The sequence below is a fragment of the Malaclemys terrapin genome, chromosome 24, assembly GCF_027887155.1.
Source record: "Malaclemys terrapin pileata isolate rMalTer1 chromosome 24, rMalTer1.hap1, whole genome shotgun sequence".
NCBI lineage: Eukaryota > Metazoa > Chordata > Testudines > Emydidae > Malaclemys > Malaclemys terrapin.
The window spans coordinates 3,371,230-3,388,672 of record NC_071528.1 but is presented as its reverse complement, the minus strand read 5'-3'; the positions used below and the strand labels follow the sequence as shown (position 1 = coordinate 3,388,672).

The 17,443-nt window shown below is 46.4% G+C and overlaps 1 protein-coding gene across 3 annotated transcripts in view; it reads left to right on the top strand.

Annotated features, from left to right (window-relative positions):
- Nucleotides 1–17,443, top strand: part of MARCHF2 (membrane associated ring-CH-type finger 2) — a 91,372-nt gene that overhangs the window by 21,775 nt on the left and 52,154 nt on the right. For all 3 annotated transcript variants that reach the window (XM_054013329.1, XM_054013328.1, XM_054013327.1), the window contains exon 3: nucleotides 13,388–13,583. In XM_054013329.1, the coding sequence (XP_053869304.1) occupies nucleotides 13,388–13,583 (196 nt within the window). The remainder of the gene's footprint in view (nucleotides 1–13,387; nucleotides 13,584–17,443) is intronic.

Below are 17,443 nucleotides of genomic sequence, written 5' to 3'. Positions count from 1 at the left end.
GGTATGAAAAATCATTTGTATCATACCTAAAAACTACTTATTTAAAACCCCAGAGATGTAATTAGATCAGGAAATGTCTAGAAAGGCGCGATTAGGTTTATCTTTTTTATTTCTTTATGGCTTGTGGATTCCTCTGTGCTAACCCCCAGGTGCTTTTGTTTTGCTTGTAACCTTTAACCTGCACTTCAAGAAAGCTATTCTTGATGCTTAATTCTTGTATTTGCTCTTTTTAACTCTATGTATTTATTTATTTTCTTTCTTTCGTTCTTTCTTAATAAAATTTACCTTTTTTAAGAACAGGATTGGAGTTCTGTCTCTTAAGAGGTTTGTGCACATGCTTTTTTTAATTAGCTGGTGGCAACAGCTGATTTCCTTGGGTTTTTTCCCCCAGCTCTTTCCCGGAGGGGGGGTGAAAGGGCTTGAGGGTACCCCACAGGAAGGAATTCTCAAGTATGCCTCCCTGGGTTCTCAAAGGAGTTTTGCACTTGGGTGGTGGCAGCATCTACCAATCCAAGGTCAGAGAAAAGCTGTAACGTTGGGAGTTTAATACAAGCCTGGAGTGGCCAGTATTAATTTTTAGAATCCTTGCGGGCCCCCACCTTCTGCACTTGAAGAGCCAGAGTGGGGAATCAGCCTTGACATGGTGGCAGAGCAGTGGGATCATTTTGAACCAGAAGCAAAGACCTCGGGATTTTAAAAGGACACATTTTTCCTTTTGGCAGCCTGCAAAGCCTGAGAGGGTTTTGTTTTTTTCCCTCTTTCTTTTCTTTGCTGGCTGAGGGGGAACAGGCATGCAAAGGGTTCAGCCTACTAAGCCAGGGAGCCCAACAAGCAGTTTATTTTTTTTTTTTCTAGCTTTGTGGCAACAGGGCAGCCATTTGCATGAGGTTGCAAAACCCTAGAGCAACCAGTCTTCCGAAAGTGGTACGCCACGGAGAACACCAACCCAGATCAAGCCCAGACATCCAGCTCCATGACAGAAATGCAGGGAGGGGATGGGGGACCGGGAATTTCCCAGGAGGGAAGGGTCAGCCCTCCCCAACCCAAGATCCCAGTGCCAGGATGGAGGGATGCCCTTAACCCAGGCCTAGTTCTAACTGTGGAAGACAGGAATTTCTTCCTAGAGATGAAGTGCTTGGCAGCTGAAGTGGAGGAGAAGTGCTTGGAAGTGGAGGAAAGGAAAGAGATGAAGTGCTTGGAGGCGGAACTGCAGCTGAAGCGCTTAGAGCTGGAAAAGGCTAAGCTGGGTCAACCAGGTAGCCCTAGCAATCCTCCTCCAGGTACCACTCCCCATTCCAAGAAATTCCCCACATACAAGGTAGGCAATGATGCAAAGGCCGCCTTAGAAAATTTTGAAAGATCCTGCCTTGGGTACAACATCTCTCCAGACCAGTATATGGTGAAGCTGAGGCCACAACTCAGTGGACCCTTAGCAGAGGTGGCAGCTGAAATGCCTAAAGAACACATGAACGAGTACAAACTTTTTAAACAAAAGACCAGAATTAGGATGGGGCTAATACCCAAGCATGCCCGTCGGCGGTTCAGAGCCCTAAGGTGGAAACCAGATGTGACATTTTCCTGACATGCCTACCACATTGAAAAAATTGGGATGCCTGGATATTGGGAGCAAATGTTAAGTCTCTGGAATATCTGTCTCTCCTAATACAAATGGAGCAGTTCTTAGAGGGTGTTCCTGAGGAAATAGAAAAGTGCATCCTAGATGGGAAGCCCAAAACTGTAATTGAGGGGGGGAGATCGGAGCCAAATGAGTGGAGATGGTGGAGAAGAAAGCTAGTAGCAGTTGGTGCGGATACCAGAAGGGGCAACCCGAAATAACACCCAACCATCAAAGTCAGCCCAAGGCCCCACCTCACAAGGAGGAGCCCTCCACCCAGCCAGGAAAACCCCAGATGCCCTCTCGTCCTACCACCCTACTCTCCAACCATCCACCTCGCCCCAGCCCACAGTAAGCTGGGCGATGCTTTAAATGTAACGAGCTGGGGCATATGAAGGCTGACTGCAACTCATCACCCCGAGGTCCCACTGAGAGCCTCGCAAATACCCCCAGAGCAAAGGGAAGCTGTGAGTGTGGGCGGGAGGAAGATTACTGCGTGGAGAGACACTGGAGCACAGGTATCAGTCCCTAGTGGACCCCAAATTCGTCGACCCAAAGGCCCAAGTGACAGTGCAACCCTTCAAGGCCAATTCTTTTAATTTGCCTACAGCCAAGTTGCCTGTCCAGTACAAGGACTGGTCAGGATTATGGACTTTTGCAGTCTGACGATTATCCCATTCCCATGCTGCTGGGAGAAGACTTAGCCAACCATGCGAGGCTAACGAAAAGAGTGGGGATGGTCTCCCGCAGCCAGACTAAACAGGCCTCCACACACAACCCCATTCTTGAGCCTCCTACAAGAACCCACTCCGTGTTCCCTGATACCACAGGCCCGGGGACCCAGCCAGAGGTGGTGGAACCAGACCCCAGACCAGAGTCTGACAGCGGTTGTAGATCCAGTTCCTGGGACCCAGCCAGAACCAGCCCAAGGATCGGAACCAACGGAGCAGTCAGCACCAGAGCCCGTGCTTGCAACCGCACCAGAGTCAGGGGAGCCAGCACCAAAGGGCACCACAGAGCCTGCAGCAGCAACAGCAGCAGCAGCTAAACCAGCACAAGAAGCTCAACCAGAGCCTGAAATACAACCTAGTGCACCAGCGGAGAGCGGTTCACAATCGATGGAAACACCCCCATCACCTGCATTGCTTCCAGGGGTCCAAGTCCACAACCCAGCGAGGAACTAATGTCTCCAGCATCAAGGGAGCAGTTCCAGGCAGAGCAGGAAGCAGATGAAAGCCTCAATGGAGCTTGGACAGTGGCACGGAGTGACCCACTGCCTCTCAGCTCTTCCGATAGGTCCAGGTTTGTTGTAGAAGGAGGACTCTTATACAAAGTAACCCTTTCTGGTGGGCACAAGGAGGACTGGCATCCTTAGAGACAGTTGGTAGTTCCAACTAAGTATAGGCTCTTGCGCTTAGCCCACGATCACCCTAGTGGCCATGCTGGGGTGAACAGGACCAAAGACCATTTGGGCAAGGACGTTTCTACCTATGTCTGGTTTTGTAAGGTGTGCCAGAGGGTGGAAAAGCCAAGATCAGGTCACGGCCCCCCCCTCCAGTCACTCCCCATAATTGAGATTCCATTTCAGCGTGTAACTGAATGTTCTGGGTCCTTTCCCTAAGAAAACACCCAGAGGAAAGCTTACATACTGACCTTCATGAATTTTGCCACCCGATGGCTGGAAACAGTAGCTCTAAGCAACACCAGGGCTAAAAGCATGAGCCAGGCATTGGCAGACATTTTTGCCAGGATAGGTTGGCCCTCAGACATCCTTACGGATTCGGGAACTAACTTCCTGGCAGGGACCATGAAATGTCTTTGGGAAGCTCATGGGGTGAACCACTTGGTTGCCACCCCTTACCTCCATCAAACAAATGGCCTAGTGCAGAAGTTTAATGGGACTTTGGGGGCCATGATACATAAATTTGTGAATAAGCACGCCAATGATCGGGACCTAGTGTTGCAGCAGTTGCTCTTTGCAGGGCTTACAGGGCCGTACCACATCCCAGTTTGGGATTTTCACCCTTTGAACTCATTTATGGCCACAAAATTAAGGGGCCATTACAGTTGGTGAAGCAGCAGGGGGGGCGGGGGCAGGTGGTTACATCTTAGAATCATAGAAGATTAGGGTTGGAAGAGACCTCAGGAAGTCATCTAGTCCAATCCCTTGCTCAAAGCAGACCAACACCAACTAAATCATTCTTCTCCAGAAACTAACATTTTGGACTTTGTAACCAACCTGCAAAACACCCTCAAGGACTCTCCAGCCCTTGCTCAAGAAAACCTACAGGATGCTGAACAAGAGCAAAAGGCTTGGTATGATAAACGTGCCAGAGAGTGCCCAGATATGTAAGTAGATCAGGAAATGTCTAGGAAGAAACTATTAGGTTTATCTTTATTTCTTTATGGCTTGTGGATTCCTCTGTGCTAACCCCAGGTGCTTTTGTTTTGTTTGTAACCTTTAAGCTGCACCTCAAGAAAGCTATTCTTGATGCTTAATTCTTGTATTTGCTCTTTTTAAATCTAGCAATAGCCTGAGTTTTCCAATGTATTTTCTTTCTTTCTTAATAAAATTTACCTTTTTTAAGAACAGGATTGGAGTTCTGTCTCTTAAGAGGTTTGTGCACGTGTTTTTAATTAGCTGGTGGCAACAGCTGACTTCCTTTTTTTTTTTTTTTTTTCCTCCCCTCAGCTCTTCCCAGGGCGGGGGTGAAAGGGCTTGAGGTTACCCAACAGGAAGGAATTCCCAAGTGCATCTTTCTGGGTTCTTAAAGGGGTTTTGCACTTGGGTGGTGGCAGCATCTACCAATCTAAGATCAGAGAAAAACTGTAACCTTAACATTTTAATACAAGCCTGGAGTGGCCAGTATTAATTTTTAGAATCCTTGCGGGTCCCCACCTTCTGCACTTGAAGTGCCAGAGTGGGGAATCTGCCTTGACAAGGTGATTGACAATAGTTAAGATGGCTATATTTCTATTGTACTCAGGTAGCTCCACAATTAAGTCTAGTGAGATGGGCAAGGGTTGGGCGAGCCCACAAGGTTTGTTGTGTGGCACCTTAGTGCAGACACGTAAGTCACAGGAGGCTACATATGCTTGTGAGGCCACCAAAAGAAATAGGAGGCCAGGTGCTACATTTTGGAACAGCCCCACCTAGGGGGAATCGTGGTACATCTGCAGGGCTGCCACATGGGTACTGCCAGGGGGAACATATATATGTCCCTTCACAAAGGTCAGTCTGTCTTGGAGCTCATGCACTTCCTGGTCGATGGCTTCTTGATCGTTGAGGGAAGTCCCCTTGGCAGACGCTGAGCAGATTAGGACAAACTGGTCCGGGAGCATTGTCACATTGAGGAAGTTATGGGACTTTAGGATGTAGGAGATCTCTTGGTTGGGTTTCTTCTGGCCAGCATAGTATTCCACTTTTTGGGACAGGGCATCTGCTTTGACATTCCTACCACCTGCATGATAGGAGATTGTAAAATTAAAATGGAAGAAGAACAGGACCCATCGGAGCTGTCTGTGATTGAGGGCTTTGACTTGCTATAAATATTCCAAATTCTTATAGTCTGTGTATACTTGGACCGGCTGTCGGGCCCCTTCAAGGTAGTGTCACCACTGCTTGAAAGTTGGTTTGATAGCCATGAGTTCATTGTCTAGGATTTCATAGTTTTGCTTGGTGGGAGTGAGCTTTCTAGAATAAACAGCTTGCGGATGCATCACTTGCTGGCACCCATGCCTCTGGGAGAACACTGCTCTAGTTGCTTCATTAAAAGAGTCCGCTTCCACAATGAAGGCTTGTGTAGTATCAGGGTGGGCTAGTAAATGCAAGTTTTAGGTGCTCGAAGGCACATTGGGCCTCCAGAGTCCAACTGAACTGGATGTTCTTATGGAGTAAAGTGGTCAGAGGGGCAGTCTGCTCTGAGAATTTCAAAATGAACCAGCGGTAGAAATTCATGAAGTCCAGGAAACGCTGAGGTTTGTGGATGTTCCGAGGTGCTGCCTTTACCTTTTCTGGATCAATTTTAACTCCTTCCAGGGACAGGATTAATCCTAAGAAGTCAGTAGAAACACAGTTGAAGGCACATTTTTTCCAACTTGGCATACAATCCATGTTGGCGAAGCCTCTCCAAGATGGTGTGAACGTGAGTTGTATGCTGTTTGGAACGGTCTGAAAAAATAAGTATATCATCAGGATACATTACTACGTATTGATCTAGGATGTCCCAGAATAACTCATTAATGAAGTAATAGAACGTAGAGGGGGCATTTGTCAGCCCAGTGGCATCACCAAATATTCAAAATGGCCATAGCGGGTCCAAAAGATGGTCGTCTACTTGTCTCCATGCCTAATGCGCACAAGGTTATATGCGCTCTGAAGGTCTAGTTTTGTGAATATTCGAGCAGGTACCGATTTCTCACTGATATCTGGTTCAAGGCCTGGTAATCTACACAGAGATGGAGGCTGCCATCTTTCTTCTTCATCAAGAGAAAAGGCACCCCAGCAGGTGAAGTGGATTTATGGATGAAACCCTTGGCCAAATTCTCCTGGAGGTATGCATATAAGGTTGCTAGCTCAGGTTCAGACATGGCATAAAGCCGGCCAAATGGGACTGGATCTCCGGGCTGTAAGTTTATAGGACAATCGTAGTCCCGATGGTGAGGTAGGGAGTCCGCATACATTAGCAAAATCACTGTATTTGGTGGGGAGTTAATCAAGGATTCCACCTCCTATCTCTGTAGGCCAATCACTACCTCCCATGGGGCCTGGGTGTCTTCTGGGTGTTTCCCATCCATCAGATCCCAGCAGTGCTGTTGACAGAACTTTGAGGATAGAGAGACTCATGATTCCTGCAAGTGAATGAGGGGATTGTGATGGATTAGCCAGGAGATACCCAGAATCGGGAGAAATGTGGGGAGCATTACACCAAATTGCAGTGTCTCTTGATGCCCCCAGATTGTAACCTTCAGGGGGATGGTTTCAGTGACTACAGGCCCTGAGGATTTTGGGGGGGCCCCATCAATGGTTTCTATCAGGCAGACTTGGACTATAAGGGTCTGGTCTGTTGTCTCGTCCATAAAGTTTTCTGTGGTGGCTGAACTGATGAGGGCCTTATGCACAGGGAGTTGCCAAGTCTGGTGCAGGATTCTTAGCCTAGCAGGCACTTGGAGTTGTGGCCCCACCTGGTGGGATTCGGTTCATGATCCCTTCAGGACTCAGCCTTGGGACTTAGGGTTATATCTTGCCTTTGTGCCCAGCTCAGACCAGGACTGGGTTGGCTTGTTCTCCAGACCCTTTTGAGTCAGCTTTCAGGCCAGGCAGGTGGAGACGAAGTGGCCTGGCTGGCCATAATAGAAGCAAAGATTGAGGTGTTGGCCATTGGGTGCAGGCCAGGATGTGGCAGCTGTCTGGGGACTCCTAAGCCTGGAGGTTTCTTCAGGGTTAAGTTGCCAGCGGGCAGAGTCTATCTGCATCTGCTTGGCGTGCTGAATAGTGTGGTGGTTGTAGCAGGTGCGTGCAGGGTAAGTGGAAACTCTCACTTCTCTTCTCACGCCTTTCCCACAACTGGTTGTCAAATTGTATAGTCAGTTCTATAAAGGTGTCCAGGCCTGCTGGGGTTTCCGCTGGGGCCAGAGTGTCCTTGAGCTCCTCACTCAGACCCCATTGGAAGTGGAATAGGTGGGCCACCTCGTTCCACTCTGTGTCTGATGCCAGTTGGCAAAAATGGGCTGCATATGTGGGCAGCAGTACCCTGCCTCTGCTGGGCATCCTCAGCCATTCGAGCATGTTGGGGGTCAACAGTGCCTGTAGGAAGGTGTCCCAACAGGTTAGTACTGGACTAATGCCCTCTAATAGTGGGGAGGTCCAGTCCAGTGCTTCCCCCGTTAGCAGGCTGACTACCAGGCCTACCTTGGCCTGGTCGGAAGAGTACATTTGCAGCTAATGTCGGAACTGGAGGCGACATTGATTTATAAACCCTTGGAACTTTCCATGGTGCCCATTGAAATGTTCTAGCAATGGAGTGACAGGCCCTTGTGCGAGGGGTGGCACAGCAAGTGGGACCCCGAGGTCAGTGTTTTTGGCGTGGAGTTGAAGAGCCTGTTAGTGTAGTGTCTGATTCTCCTCAGTAAACTGAGCAAGATGGGCCTGTGTTGCCTGGTAGTCTGCCTGGAGGTGGGGTACCCACTCAGTTCTCCAGTTCCCTTTGCGAAGAAAGAGTGAGCCTTGCTGATTCCATTCTGCTGGGTCCTCCCTGAGAAGCAGTCTGAGCAAGCTGTTATGGACTGGGATTCAGGCAGTGTGGCCTAGTAGCGCAGGAGACAGGTCTAATGGGTGGAGCAGACATACAGGGTGGGGCAGGAAACCAAGCAGCACCAGAGTCAACTGCAAGTTTCTAGAGCCAGGGGTCAAGCCAGTATCAGAACCAGGAATCGAAGCTGAAGGTCAAAGCAGATGTCGGATGCTAACTGCCAGAGCCAAGGGTCAAACTGGATGGGAGTCAGGGTCAGAAGTTGGAGGCCAGGCTGGAGCCAGGACTGTATTGGAGGTGAAGCATAAGGGCAGGAGGAGAGGCAAGGATCAAGCACTGAGCAGGAGTACAGTGGGAACAGAGTGAAGGCGGGGGTAAGACAGGAGCAGAGCAGGCACAGGGTTGGGTGCAGGAAGCAGGCACAACAGGAAACCACCTTGTTGGTGGGACAAACTTCCTGTTCTTCCTCCTGGTTTAAATAGCATAGCTGGACCAATTGGTGGAGCTAGGCAATCCTCCAATCAGAGCTCCCATGGCTAGTGTCTCGGCTGGTGCTATAGCCCTAGCTTCTGAGCCCATCCAGTTTCAGTAGCCATTGGGTGGATGCCAGGATGTGGCAGCTGACTGGGAACTTCTAAGCCTGGATTCAAGACTTGGGACATCCTACTGGGTGGGAAACAGCTCATGCCTTTAAATTAGGTGGGGGAATGAGGATCAGTTCAGCAAACTCTGTCTGGAATTCCAGAGCATAAAAATGCAATAGTATCTGTAAACTGTGCTGCTTTTAGGGCTCTTGGTGTGAGGGTGTCTATATGGCTGTAATGGAATCCTACTCCGGCATCACTATTTCAAATCTCTGCATTTTCACAACTACTTAAGGTTAGGGTGACCAGACAGCAAGTGTGAAAAATCGGGACGGGGGTAGAGGGTAATAGGACTCTATATAAGACAAAGTCCCAAATATCGGGACTGTCCCTATAAAATCGGGACATCTGGTCACCTAACTTAAGGTGTTGGTGAAGTCAAACAGAGCCATGTGGCTGAACCTGATTGTGAACATAGCCAAACCGAGAGCAAAGTAACCGCAGAACCAAGTGAAATACAGTAGAACCTCAATGATACCAACACCAGAGTTAGAGACTGACCGGTCAACTGGACACCATGGGGAACCGGAAATAAGCTATCAAGCAGCAATGGAGACCAACCCCCCCCCCCCAAAAAAACCCCACAAACAAACCAGCAAATACAGTATTGTACGGTGCTTGTATTGCATTTTAAAGGTAGGCACATCTGGACTGCCTGTCGCAGTGCCCACTCCCTACTTACCATGGGTTGGGGCAGACACTTACAGGTAGGAGGTGGTGAATGCTGTTTTCCCCTCTCCCTCCCCCTTGGCTGGGAGGGGAACAAGCTTGCAAGCTCAGAGTCTGGGAAAGAAACTTTCCAAGCTGCTACTGAAACATGGCCTGGAGTATAAGCTGCTGGAGCCAGAGCCAGAGCCAGAGTTCCTGCCTGCACACTGCACTCTGGAGGAGCAGCTCAGTTTTAAAGGACCAGGTGCCTCACTCATCAACTTTGCAGCCAGGGGGCTAGAACCAGCTGTCTGTCCCCACCCCCGCTCACCAGGCAGAACTCTGAGCCCTTGCGCGGAGCAGTCTGCCCTGAGGAGCATCCCACAACAGCTTGTTCAGAGTTACGAACAATGTCCATTCCCGAGGTGTCCGTAACTCTGAGCTTCTGCTGTACTTAGTACTGCTGCTTTATTTATTTGGCTCAGATAAGGATGTGAAATGGAAGAGTTGTTGAAAGCAAAATAGGAAAAGAGGGAAGGAACAATACTACTGATACTATAGACTGTGTCCTGCCACAGTAACTGACCTCAAGATCTCATGAAACCAAACAATACCAGGAACAGCGTGACTGATCTTAAAACCGTGAGAGACAGAGAGACAGGGGCTAGGTCAGGGTTGGAATCTCTCCACAAAATGGAGTCACATTTGAAATATTTCCTTTGTCGTTCCAGCAAAATTTTGCCTTTTTATTTTGAAAGCTTTTCAGATGTTATCCACTGGATTGCTTATTGGTAGCCAAGGTTATATTAGGACACTGGAAATCTGAGACTTCTCAAACAGGAAGAGAGTAGATAAAATATCTCACAGATGCAGTTCTTTGCAAATAACAGAAGCATGAGAATATTTGAGATTTGGGTTTTTTGTTTTTGTTTTTTTTTTAAACTACCTCAGTTGTTAATGCTGCGTATAGTTTATCTGAGCCATATTTATATAGCACCATAACTGGACTTGATGCTTGACTGAAATAAGACGCTGCCCCATACCCTGAAGGAATTACACTGTGGATCAAAAGAAAGGAGCAGAAGTAGGGAGAGCAAAGATACTTTTATGTTTTGCATGAGGCTTCTAAGCTATGGTGTTCTGTTTTTTTCATCCAAGGCCTGGCTAGGGCAAGCAAAGAGGAGTAGCTGGCCCAGGAACGGAGTCAAGCAGTGTCAAGTGGGATTTGAAAGCGAGTGAGGGTTTGTGGCACACTGGCAGAGGGTTCCAGAAGCAGGAGGCAGAAGGAGGTGAGAGTATGGGGAGTAGATGGAGCAAGGAAGTGAGAATGGGCAGAATACAATGGGGGCATGTGTATACTATGGAACGTTCAGTGCCCCGGGGAGCTCTGAACTTGACGTGGAAGGTGACGGGTTGGTGAAGTGATGCCAGGGTGTGGCAATGTGGTCAAAGTTGCAGGGAAGCGGGGTCACTGTACATGACCGTTGCATGGCATGAAGACTGGATAGTCATCAAGGCCCGAGAGGAGCAGCTGATGGTAGTCCCAATGAGCGAACTATGGCATGAGCCAGGGCTTAGCAGTATGAGGGAAGGGAGACGTCCTTCAGTGCGAGCACATAGTGGGTAGGACAGAGCTGCACCTCCTCAGTTCTACCCACTGGCAGCTGTGGGAGAGTGGTGCTGAACCTCCCCAATCCCTGCTAGTGTCAGCCAAAGGCCCTGACCTACCCTCTCTCTAGTAGAGAAGCTGGGTGCAGGGTGGCACCTGCTGCTTCCTGCTCTCCCCACTCCCTGTCCCAGCTCCTGTCTATCTTGGGTGTTTTAGGACACCCAGTATCTAATTTACATATTAATTCAAGTTCAGCAGTTTCTCATTGAAGTCTGTTTTTGAAGCTTTTCTGTTACTGAGTGGCCAGAGAGATTGAAGTGTTCTCCTACTGGTTTTTGAATGTTATGATTCCTGATGTCAGGTTTGTGTCCATTTATTCTTTTGCATAGAGACTGTCCGGACAAATGCTCAAATAAATTTGTTAGTCTCTAAGGTGCCATAAGTACTCCTGGTTTTTTTGCAACAGAAAAGCTTCAAAAACAGACTCTAACGAGAAACTACTGAACTTGAAATAATATGCAAATTAGACACTATCAATTTAGGCTTGAATAGAGACTGGGAATGGCTGAATCATTACACACATTGAATCTATTTCCCCATGTTAAGTATTCTCACACCTCTTGTCAAACTGTCTGGAATGGGCTATCTTGATTATCACAACAAAAGATTTTTTTTCTCTTAATTAATTAGCCTATTAGAGTTGGTAAGACAACTCCCACCTTTTCATGTTCTCTCTGTATATATATCTCCTCACTATATGTTCCATTCAGTGCATCCGATGAAGTGGGCTGTAGCCCTCGAAAGCTTATGCTCTAATAAATTGGTTAGCCTCTAAGATGCCACAAGTACTCCTGTTCTTTTTGCGGATACAGACTAACACAGCTGCTACTCTGAAAACTTTCCTGAATGGGACTTTCCTGCCATGTTGCCTCGCCCTCTGCTCCTTGGCACTTCCCCCAACATGACCTTTCTGTTGCAGTTTCACTGCAGTGTTTTCCTGATGCTGTGGAGAGGCGCCTGGGGAGATTCCACTATGTCTTTTTCTGTTTCTGGCACACTGATCCCTAAAACACTTCTTATATTTACATTGAATTTAAACACTTGGCAATATAACAATTAACACTTAAATGTAAGACTAGATCCAACGTAACCAGGCAGTCAGCATGACCAGGCCAGACTCCTTGAAGACAGATTATTTGCATTCTGGAACTGACATTTCACTTCCATGCAATTTAATTTTATGCATTGCATTGATTCATCACTGAAAATGCAAATTCCATCTAAACCGATGTGAATCTTTGAGGCAGAAATTCTCATTTTGTCAGAGTTCTCTGTAGATTTTGTTGTCACAACCCAGTCCTTTGTGCTTCTCTGTCTCTCTTTCTGTAATTGTAAATGCTCTTATGAGCTACTTGAACAGTGACTCTGTGGTGAGCAGCCTTGGACAGTGCTAACAATGCATAATAACATAATTCCAGAAAGACCCAGGGAAAGGTACCCTCAGGAATATATGAACAGACTGAACTATTTTCATTTCGATCAACAACCCAGGACCATTGCTTGGAAAACTTAAAAGGCTCTGAAAGTATTTGTACTAGTCTTCCAAAGCTTTTCTAGTCCTGGCAGGTCAGAAGATACTTGACCTTTAAAATCAAATCTCTCTGATTACTGTGTTGGCTTCCTCCACACTTGATTCCAATATGTCTGTTTTATGTGAGATTTCAAACCACTAGGGGAATGATTCATGCATTGTATTATTACTAAAGTGCAATCTGTGTGCTAGGCCCGGCCTCTATAGACATGTAGGAAGAAATAGGCCCCTAGCCCTGCAGAGCGGATACTATACACGGACCATGTACAAATGGAGGGTGGAGTTGGTTGCAATGTGGTGGACAGAGAAGCTTAGTATGCCACTAATTTTGCTGGGTGGTCTTTTATTTATTAGCACATGATATGCCTTTTGGGAGCATGGCTTCTGATCTGTTTTTATTTCGAATGCAACCTTGGTCTTTAGTTCTAGCTGGTTTTGAGACAGCAGCTGCCAAAATCACATCCGAATGTGAGTAGGTGGGAGGGGGAAAGCAAGCGATAATTGAGACTATATCTGATTTTTAACATTGCGATTTCATGACTTGGATATGCACGATTGCTGTGTATGCCGTAGAGCTGAGACCCTAAGCTCTTTAGTGAGATATTTCTGTTTACAGCGTACACTTGAAAATAAAGACTCTGAATCGATCCATAGTATCTTAATCTGGTGCTTTTTAGAAGCCTCCCCAGCAGTACAGGTAGCCATTCTGGACTCTCGTCCACTGTAATTTTTGCTCCCTCATTACGTACTAATGTAGACTAAGATGTAACTCTTAGTAATGCCCTTGCAGTTATTGACATGGCCCACGTGCCGTCATTTACTGTGTGTCTTTTTGAAGCTATTTCTGCTGCTGCCACAGCAGTTTGCTTTGAAGAGTCCCCCAGTCTCCAGCACAATGCAGCACCTTGTCTAGCATTAGCATGCCCTTGCAGGGCATGGTGAGATGTCTCTCAATGTTCTCTGGACATGGCTGTGCCATTCTTCCTAGTCTGACAGCAATTTCATCCCATTATTTGCCTCTTTCTTTAGTGATGGTCCCATCTGTCGAATCTGCCATGAAGGTGGAAATGGGGAGGGGCTGCTTTCTCCCTGCGACTGCACAGGAACACTGGGGACCGTGCACAAGAGCTGCCTGGAAAAATGGCTCTCCTCCTCCAACACTAGTTACTGTGAGCTCTGCCACACTGAGTTTGTCGTAGAGAGAAGACCAAGGCCCCTCACAGAGGTACCACTTTCCTCCTGCTTGGCTTTTCATATGTTGTTTTCTTTACCTTTGAAGGAAAATGACTGATGTAACAGTTTTTAATTCAGTACTCTGGGGTACCGTCAGGTCCCTTGGGCCCTGCATTCAGCCTGTCTGTAAAGCTGTGTATTTAGCAAAACATGAACCATCTCCTTCCTTCAGTGTTTTTTAAAAATTGAACCTGCATAGTTTATTTTTAAAAGTTGCATAATTTACTTTGGGCCCTACATATAGATGAAATAATAGTCTCCCAGAGTCACACGGTGGATCATTCTTAACCAGAGCTTTGTTTTGGACATAGACAATTTGATCATGTCCTTTTAATGCACTATAATCAGCAATGGTTAAAAAAATGACTGGGAAATAGTATTTTTTCCTCAATTTTAATAAAACTGATATAATGTGAGGAGTATATATGATGCATTATAAAAATACCCTGACATAATAACTTGAGGTGTAAGAAATCTGTGGAAGAGCAGAGTTCATGCCTTTGGTCTGACTGGGCGTTGGCTGAGAGTCAGGTGTATCCCCTAGAGGAGAGTTGGAGAGTAGGGGTTAGGAGGTTAGGATATTTGTTGTTAGCCTCCTTAGAGGCAGACAAAATTGGATGAATGAGGAGGCCAGAGAACTATAAATTTGCCTTTATGATTGAGACTGCAAACAAAAACACTGTGGAAATGCAGAATTGTTGTTTTCATTTGCCCTGTTGTCCATACATAGGTAGAATTCTGTCTTGTTGTATGTGGTGTCCCCTTTATTAACTTAATATTAATGCGTAATGTGGCTTCGAGAAGTGTCATTTTTCCTTCCCTATTCTCCCCAGTATTTTGACATCTAATATCTCAATGTTGCATTAACGTAGTTCTCTTGCATTTAATTTCCTTGCTGTGTCTTGCATGTATGGTGTATGGTATACTTTTGATGCTATGTGTCATGGACCCAGTCCTTGGTGAGTGACCCTGACACACATGAAAGCATTTGGTTTGTAGGTCAGAAAGTTCGGTTCCTTCCCCTCTTTAGATAGGTCTGCTCTGGCTGTTTGTAGTGTCACATCTCCTGCTCGTTGTAGAGGTCATTCCATACAGGAGAGGAAGATATCTTTGACCAACTGATCTTTCAGACTTGTCAAATTATTGTGCAGCTACTATACTATACCTGCCGAAGAGCTTGGGTCTCCTGCTTAGGGTGAGCATATCTAAAACATCACTAAGCTTGCAGATGTGTTTTCCCTGGGATGAATAAATAAATTGTGAGTTACAGTGCAAGGGGGCAGTAGCTGAGTTAATCAGAAAACAAGGTTTTACTAAATAGGCCTGATGAGGTTTCAAAGCTAAATAGATTTGAAATTTGTTAGAATCACAGGGGTAGAAGGGACCACAAAGTTCATCTAGTCTAACCCCCTGTCAAGATGCAGGATTTGTTGTGTCTAAACCATCCCAGACAGATGGCTCCAGCCTCCTTTTGAAAACCTCCAGCAAAGCACCTTCCACAACCTCCCTAGGCAGTCTGTTCCATTGTCCTAACAGTTAGGAAGTTTTTCCTGAGATTTAATCTAAATCTGCTATGCTGAAGTTTGAATCCATTGCCTCTTGTCCTGCCCTCTGTGACAAGAGAGAACAACTTTGCTCCATCTTTTTTATGGCAGCCTTTCAAATATTTGAAGTTGCTAACCTCTGGATCCTTTCCAATTTCTCCATATCCTTTCTATACATTGGTGACCAAACTGGACGCATACTCAATTGCATTTGCTTTTTTTGCAACAGCATCTCATTCTGACTCATGTTGAGGCTGTGATCCACCACAACTCCCAGATCCTTCTCAACAGTGCTGCTGCCAAGTCAGTTATCCCACACTTTGTGCATTTGGTTTTTCTTCTCTTAAGTGTAGCATCTTACATTTGTCTTTGTTGAATTTTATTTTGTTGTCTATAGCTCAGTTCTCCAATTTGTCAAGATCCCTTTGTATTTTAGCTCTGTCCTCCAAAGTGTTGGCAGCCCCCCTAGCTTTGTGTCATCTGCCAATCTATCAGAATGCTCTCTGTTAGAATCATAGAAGACTAGGGTTGGAAGAGACCTCAGGAGGTCATCTAGTCCAACCCCCTGCTCAAAGCAGGACCAATTCCCAACTAAATCATCCCAGCCAGGGCTTTGTCAAGCCGGGCCTTATAAACCTCCAAGGAAGGAGACTCCACCACCTCCCTAGGTAACGCATTCCAGTGTTTCACCACCCTCCTAGTGAAATAGTTTTTCCTAATATCCAACCTGGACCTCCCCCACTGCAACTGGTCATTAATAAAGATGTTAAACATCACCGGAGCCAGAACAGACCCCTGTAGAACCTCACTTGAAACCTCCCTCCAATCTGACTTAATTCCATTAATAGTTACTCTTTGTTTGCAGTTGTTTAACCAATTATGTATCCACCTAATGGTACACCTCTACCTCGATATAACGCTGTCCTCGGGAGCCAAAAAATCTTACTGCATTATAGGTGAAACCGTGTTATATCGAACTTGCTTTGATCCGCCGGAGTGCGCAGCCCCGACCCCCCGGAGCACTGCTTTACCGTGTTATATCAGAATTAGTGTTATATCGGGTAGCATTATATCGGGGTAGTGGTGTAGTTCTGCCAAGCTCACATTTCTCCAGCTTACCTATCAGAATATCATGTGGGACTGTGCCAAAAGCCTTGCTGAAGTCCAGGTATATTATGTCCACTGCATTCCCCCTATCCACCAACCCAGTTATCCCGTCAGAAAAGTAAATCAAGCTGGTTTGGCATGATTTGTTTTTGGTGAATCCATGCTGGCTGCTAGTGTTACGCCCTTCATCCTCCAGGTATTCGCAAATTGAATGTTTTATACATTGCTCTAGTAGCTTCCCAACAGTTGAAGGTTAGGCAGACTGGTCTGTAGTTCCCTGGCTCCTCCTTTTCCCCCCTTTTAAAAAATGGGCGCTACATTAGCCCTTCTCCAGTCTTCTGGGACCTCTACTGTCGTCCATGCATTTGCAAATATTATTGCCAGTGGCTCCGAGATTTCTTCAGCTAATTCCTTCAGTACCCTTGGGTGCATAGCTTCTGGCCCCACAGATTTGAATTCATTCAAATTGGTCAGAAGATCTCTGACGTGTTCTTTGCTTATCCAGATCTGCATCCCTTCCCCCTTAGGGGAAGACTGAAGCTAAGTAAGCATTAAGCAGCTCTGCCTTCCTATCATTTTCCGTTATCAGCTCACCTTCTCCATTGAGCAGCAGATCCACACCATCCTGACATATTTGAAGAACCTCTTCTTGTTGTCTCTAACATTCCTTGCCAGCTGTAACTCATTCTTTGCCTGGGCTTTCTGATTTTTGTCCCTACACGCTCGTACCATTCCCATGTATACTTCCTGGGTGAAATGCCCCTCCTTCCATTTCCTGTATGTATCCATTTTGGTTTTTAGATTGTTAAAAAGCTCCTTGTGCAGCCACGTTGGCTCCTCTGGCTCTTCTTACCTTTTCTCTGTGCTAGAATAGCTTGATGATGAGCCTCCAGTATTACATCTTTCAGGAACTGCCAGCCCCCTTCGGCTCCTTTTCTTCCTAATTGGTCTTTCCATGAGATGGTGCCTACCATTTCACTGAATTGGTTGAAATCCACATTTCTGAAGTCTAGTGTCCTTGTTTTGCTGTTCTCATGTCCTCCTTTCCATAGGATCTTGAATTCATCAGAGCATGATCACTTCTTCCCAAATTCCTGACCACCTTCACATTTGCAACTAATTTGTCCCTGTTCATCAAAACCAGAACCACAATGGATGACCCTCTACTTGTTTCCTTCACATTTTCAGAATTTGCAGGACA